Genomic DNA, 6,000 nt, shown 5'->3' on the forward strand with positions numbered 1-6,000 from the left:
CCCTGCTCGGCTGTCTGTCAGTCTGTCTAACACCCTGCTCGCCTGTCTGTCAGTCTGTCTAGCACCCTGCTCACCTGTTTGTCACTCCGTTAGTCTGTCTAACACCCTGCTCGCCTGTCTGCCACTCTGTCTGTCTGTCTAACACCCTGCTCGCCTGTCTGTCACTCCGTTAGTCTGTCTAACACCCTGCTCGCCTGTCTGCCACTCTGTCTGTCTGTCTGTCTAACACCATGCTCGCCTGTCTGTCAGTCTGTCTAACACCCTGCTCGCCTGTCTGTCAGTCTGTCTAACACCCTGCTCGCCTGTCTGTCTGTCAGTCTGTCTAACACCCTGCTCGCCTGTCTGTCAGTCTGTCTAACACCCTGCTCACCTGTTTGTCACTCCGTTAGTCTGTCTAACACCCTGCTCGCCTGTCTGCCACTCTGTCTGTCTAACACCCTGCTCGCCTGTCTGTCACTCCGTTAGTCTGTCTAACACCCTGCTCGCCTGTCTGCCACTCTGTCTGTCTGTCTAACACCCTGCTCGCCTGTCTGTCAGTCTGTCTAACACCCTGCTCGCCTGTCTGTCAGTCTGTCTGTCTGTATATCTACATCTCTATCGCCCTGTCAGTCTGTCTGTCTGTTTAATCTGTCTGTCCAGCTTGAGTGTGTATATCTATCTCGCTGTCAGTCAGTATGTCTGTCTGTTTGTATATAGTCTGTCTGTTTGTCTATAGTCTGTCTGTTTGTATATCAGTTTGTCTGTTTGTCTATAGTCTGTCTGTTTGTATATCAGTTTGTCTGTTTGTCTATAGTCTGTCTGTTTGTATATCAGTTTGTCTGTTTGTATATCAGTTTGTCTGTTTGTATATCAGTCTGTCTGTTTGTATATCAGTCTGTCTGTTTGTCTATAGTCTGTCTGTTTGTATATCAGTTTGTCTGTTTGTATATCAGTTTGTCTGTTTGTATATCAGTCTGTCTGTTTGTATATCAGTCTGTCTGTTTGTCTATAGTCTGTCTGTTTGTATATCAGTTTGTCTGTTTGTATATCAGTTTGTCTGTTTGTATATCAGTCTGTCTGTTTGTCTATCAGTCTGTCTGTTTGTCTATAGTCTGTCTGTCTGTCTATCTATCAGCCTGTCTGTAGTCTGTCTGTCTGTCTATCAGCCTGTCTATAGTCTGTCTGTCTGTCTGTAGTCTGTCTGTTTGTCTATCTATATCTCTGTCAGTCTGTCTGTCCATGCTGTTGTGTGTCTGTGTTGCATGGAGTGCTGAAATAGACACCTCACCTTAATAAAGCTATGACCTTCAGCTTCTGTTGAACCATGATAATCACTGTGACGGTTATTATCACGCTTTAGTGTATGCATGAATGTGTGCATTGGTGTAGGTGCGTGTGTTTGGGTGTGACTATACATGGTGTTTAATATAGCGGTGAATGGCTATAAACTGGGCTGAACACTAACCTTCTACAGTGTCTATACTGTATGTTTCATCATGAGGTCAGACTAAGGAATGTTCTCACACCTTACTGATATCACAGGAGGCTGTTGAGGGGAGGACGGCTCATAATAATGGCTGGAACGGAGCCAATGGAATGGCATCAAACACCTGGCAAGGTGTTTAATGTATCTGACACCATTCCGGTCATTCCTCTCCAGACATGACCACGAGCCCGTCCTCCCCTACTAAGGTGTTTAATGTATCTGACACCATTCCAGTCATTCCTCTCCAGACATGACCACGAGCCGTCCTCCCCTACTAAGGTGTTTAATGTATCTGACACCATTCCAGTCATTCCTCTCCAGACATGACCACTAGCCCGTCCTCCCCTACTAAGGTGTTTAATGTATCTGACACCATTCCTCTCCAGACATGACCACGAGCCCGTCCTCCCCTACTAAGGTGTTTAATGTATCTGACACCATTCCAGTCATTCCTCTCCATACATGACCACTAGCCCGTCCTCCCCTACTAAGGTGTTTAATGTATCTGACACCATTCCTCTCCAGACATGACCACGAGCCCGTCCTCCCCTACGAAGGTGTTTAATGTATCTGACACCATTCCGGTCATTCCTCTCCAGACATGACCACGAGCCCGTCCTCCCCTACTAAGGTGTTTAATGTATCTGACACCATTCCAGTCATTCCTCTCCAGACATGACCACGAGCCCGTCCTCCCCTACTAAGGTGTTTAATGTATCTGACACCATTCCAGTCATTCCTCTCCAGACATGACCACTAGCCCGTCCTCCCCTACTAAGGTGTTTAATATATCTGACACCATTCCAGTCATTCCTCTCCAGTCATGACCATGAGCCTGTCCTCCCCTACTAAGGTGTTTAATATATCTGACACCATTCCTCTCCAAACATGACCACGAGCCTGTCCTCCCCTACTAAGGTGTTTAATATATCTGACACCATTCCTCTCCAGACATGACCACGAGCCTGTCCTCCCCTACTAAGGTGTTTAATGTATCTGACACCATTCCTCTCCAGACATGACCACGAGCCTGTCCTCCCCTACTAAGGTGTTTAATGTATCTGACACCATTCCAGTCATTCCTCTCCAGACATGACCACGAGCCTGTCCTCCCCTACTAAGGTGTTTAATGTATCTGACACCATTCCTCTCCAGACATGACCACGAGCCTGTCCTCCCCTACTAAGGTGTTTAATGTATCTGACACCATTCCAGTCATTCCTCTCCAGACATGACCACGAGCCTGTCCTCCCCTACTAAGGTGTTTAATGTATCTGACACCATTCCTCTCCAGACATGACCACGAGCCTGTCCTCCCCTACTAAGGTGTTTAATGTATCTGACACCATTCCTCTCCAGACATGACCACGAGCCTGTCCTCCCCTACTAAGGCGCCACCAACCTGTGACTGATAGCTGACTTTTACATGGCGGTCTTCTCCAATAGGTTTTATGTTTCCTGTGTCTGTCGAGGTTAATGCATCCACTTCCCATTCACATAATGTATCACCCTCAGAAGGGCCGATGTCCTGTGTAGAATATTGGAAAAGCAAAGTGTAACAAGACAACCATTTTAGAATCTGTGAAAAATATTTGACTGGGATGTTTCAACAAACTAAGCTATGCTATCACTATGCTATCACTATGCTATCACTATGCTATCACTATGCTATCACTATGCTATCACTATGCTATCACTATGCTATCACTATGCTATCACTACTACACCACCACTGCTTTAACTAACTGCTAAAACAACTGATATCACTAATACTGAAACAGTAACACAGAAATACCAAGTAACATTGCTCTTCCTGTCTGAGTCCACCACTGATTAGAATAGCGTAGAGTAGGTTGTAAGTGATCCTTCCTCTCTGTCAATCTCAGCGGTTCGTAGCGTCTCATTTGCCGGCTCTGTACAGAGAGGCGGGATTTCCTGGATGGGCGATGACGTAAAGGCCCCTCTGAGAGGCCTAGGGTTGTCCTCTCTGTGCCTGCTGGAAAAAAGAGGTACGATATACCTGTATATATTTACATTTGAATCATTTAGCAGACGCTCTTATCCAGAGTGACTTAAGTGCATACATTTTCATACTGGTCCCCCGTGGGAATCAAACCCACAACCCTGGCGTTGCAAGCACCATGCTCTACCAACTGAGTCACATGGGATCATATATAGCCTTCATGTATATTTCTATACAGTATATGTGATATACAGTACATTTATTGATGTACATTTACACTGTTAGAGAAATGATGTGTGTATGTCTAACTGCTCGCGTCCACAGCTCTGGTCAGTGCAGTCAGTGTGGCAGTGGAGGCCATTTTGGCTCAGTTCAGCTCCTCACGGACCCTGGTGCAGAAGGTCAGTTTAACACCATGTTTAACACGGTCTCTTCAGTAACATGGTGTACACACCACATTATGTGAGATATGGAAAATGGGCTTGAGTTTTTATTCATTATGTCTGTACTTTAATGATATATTTCTGAGGGCATGCCTGTTTGTTTCTACTGTTCGCTGTTGTCTGATGCTGGCAGCAAACCCAGCTTCTCCTCTGTGGATCAATCATTTCAATAGGGCCAATCATCTTCCTCCGATTTCACATTTTGGTTTTAGATCAGGGGAGGTAATCCAATCAGTACAAACCTCCACCCCCGCGTTTATAATCCCTAGCTACCGCTCCTAACGACGTACTGTCAACTGTTGCTATGACAGGGTTTCCATACCGACAGGCAAAGTGAAAAACAGACAGACATAAGAAAATCAACCAGCTCAAACTCCCAAAAGACTTCATTGCCTTCTAGGATTTCTGTATCCGTGTCTCTGAAACTAGATGTAGGCCTGTAGCACCGGTGGTTGATTCAGCTCATTGGAACTTAATAACTAGTGACACTTGATGGCTCAAACAGCCAGTTAGTGGCTCTATATCAATATATGAATCCTCCATATATGAATCATCCATTGAATAACAGGACATATCTGTCTGTCTCTTTCTGTCTCTCCCTCTTCCTCTCCCCTAGTCTGCCTCCATTAACAAGGTGCTGGGTTGTCTTCAGATATCTCTATCTTTGGCTCAGTAGTCAGAACCTCTGTGTACTAACTCCATCCTTCCACATCCTTCTTTCCCACATATTTCTATCTTCTCCATCTCTCTGTTTTCATCCTTCTCTTTTTATCTTCTCCTCCTATCCATAACACCCTCTCCTTTCTTCTCTCTCTCCTCTATTTCTCCCCCTCTCCTCTTTTCTATTTCTCCCCTCCTCCCTCTCTTCTCTCCTATTTCTCCTCTCTCCTCTCTTACCTCTCTCTCCTCCCCTATTTATACCCTCTTCAATCTCTCTCTTCTTCGTCTTCTATTTCTCCCCTCTCCCCTTTTTCTCTCCTCCCTTCCCGCTCTCTCCTCCCATATTTCTCCTCGCTTCCCTCTCTCCTCCCATATTTCTCATCTCTCCCCTCTCTCTCCTCCACTATTTCTCTCCTCCTTTCCCTCTCTCTCCTCCACTATTTCTCTCCTCCCTCCCTCCCTTCCCTCTCTCCTCCCTTCCCTCTCCCTCCTCTTCTTTCTCCCCTTTTTCTCTCCTCCATTCCATCTCTCTCCTCCACTATTTCTCTCCTCTCTTCCCTCTCTCTCCTCCCCTATTTCTCCCCTCTCCTCTCTTCCCTCTCTCTCCTCCCCTCTTCCCTCTCTCGCCTCTATTTTGCCACTCTCCTTTCTCCTCCCCTCCTCCCCTTTCCAGGCTCTATCAGGAGACAGCAGTGTGAATCCGTCTCTGGGCCGGCTGGTGCTGCAGTGTTTGTGCCCCGCCCTGCGGAGCCTGCTCTCCGATGGCCTCAAGCCCCACCAGAGTGATTTGATCTTGGGCAGGAGGCCAAACTCAGCCTGGGGACTGGTCCAGGCCTCCACCAGGCCAGGTAGGAACTCTGGAGCGCAGTACAGAGGTGGGTTACAAGAGAGCATAGACAGCATAGCAGGGCTGTGGTTGTTATACCCCCTACCTCTCTCTCTCTCTCTCTCTCTCTCTCTCTCTCTCTCTCTCCTCTCTCTCTCTCTCTCTCTCTCTCTCTCTCTCTCTCTCTCCTCTCTCTCTCTCTCTTCTCTCTCTCCTCTCTCTCTCTCTCCTCTCCTCTCTCTCTCTCTCTCTCTCTCTCTCTCTCTCTCTCTCTCTCTCTCCATCTCTTCTCTCTCTCCTCTCTCTCTCTCTCTCCTCTCTCTTCTCTCTCTCTCTAGATATATATATATATCTAATTTCTCAGACATGATGGAAGTACATAGCCAATCTCTCAATATCTCTCTTCCTCTTTCCCTCTCTCCAATGTGTATCTCTCTCACCCTCCCAGACATCATTGTGGGTTCATAGTACTTTCAGTCTCTCTCTCCTCTCTCGCTCTAGTCTGGCACTCATTATTCTGCCAGTGTTGAGTCATCCTTCTCTCTCTCTCTGATTATCACTCTCCCCTCCTCTATTCCCTCTTCTCTCCTTCCCACTACTCTGGTGATCAGGGTTATTCCCATTGACTCAGTACTTGTTCATT

General features: G+C 46.7%; 1 protein-coding gene across 1 annotated transcript in view; it reads left to right on the plus strand.

The window, feature by feature from the left end:
* Nucleotides 1–6,000, plus strand: part of LOC109882334 (RUN and SH3 domain-containing protein 1) — a 31,308-nt gene that overhangs the window by 23,432 nt on the left and 1,876 nt on the right. The window contains 4 exon segments of the mRNA XM_031803386.1: nt 3,352–3,474; nt 3,753–3,829; nt 4,488–4,505; nt 5,205–5,435. Coding sequence (XP_031659246.1) covers nt 3,405–3,474; nt 3,753–3,829; nt 4,488–4,505; nt 5,205–5,435 — 396 coding nt within the window. The 5' untranslated portion in view covers nt 3,352–3,404.

Source organism: Oncorhynchus kisutch, linkage group LG2, assembly GCF_002021735.2.
Source record: "Oncorhynchus kisutch isolate 150728-3 linkage group LG2, Okis_V2, whole genome shotgun sequence".
Lineage (NCBI taxonomy): Eukaryota > Metazoa > Chordata > Actinopteri > Salmoniformes > Salmonidae > Oncorhynchus > Oncorhynchus kisutch.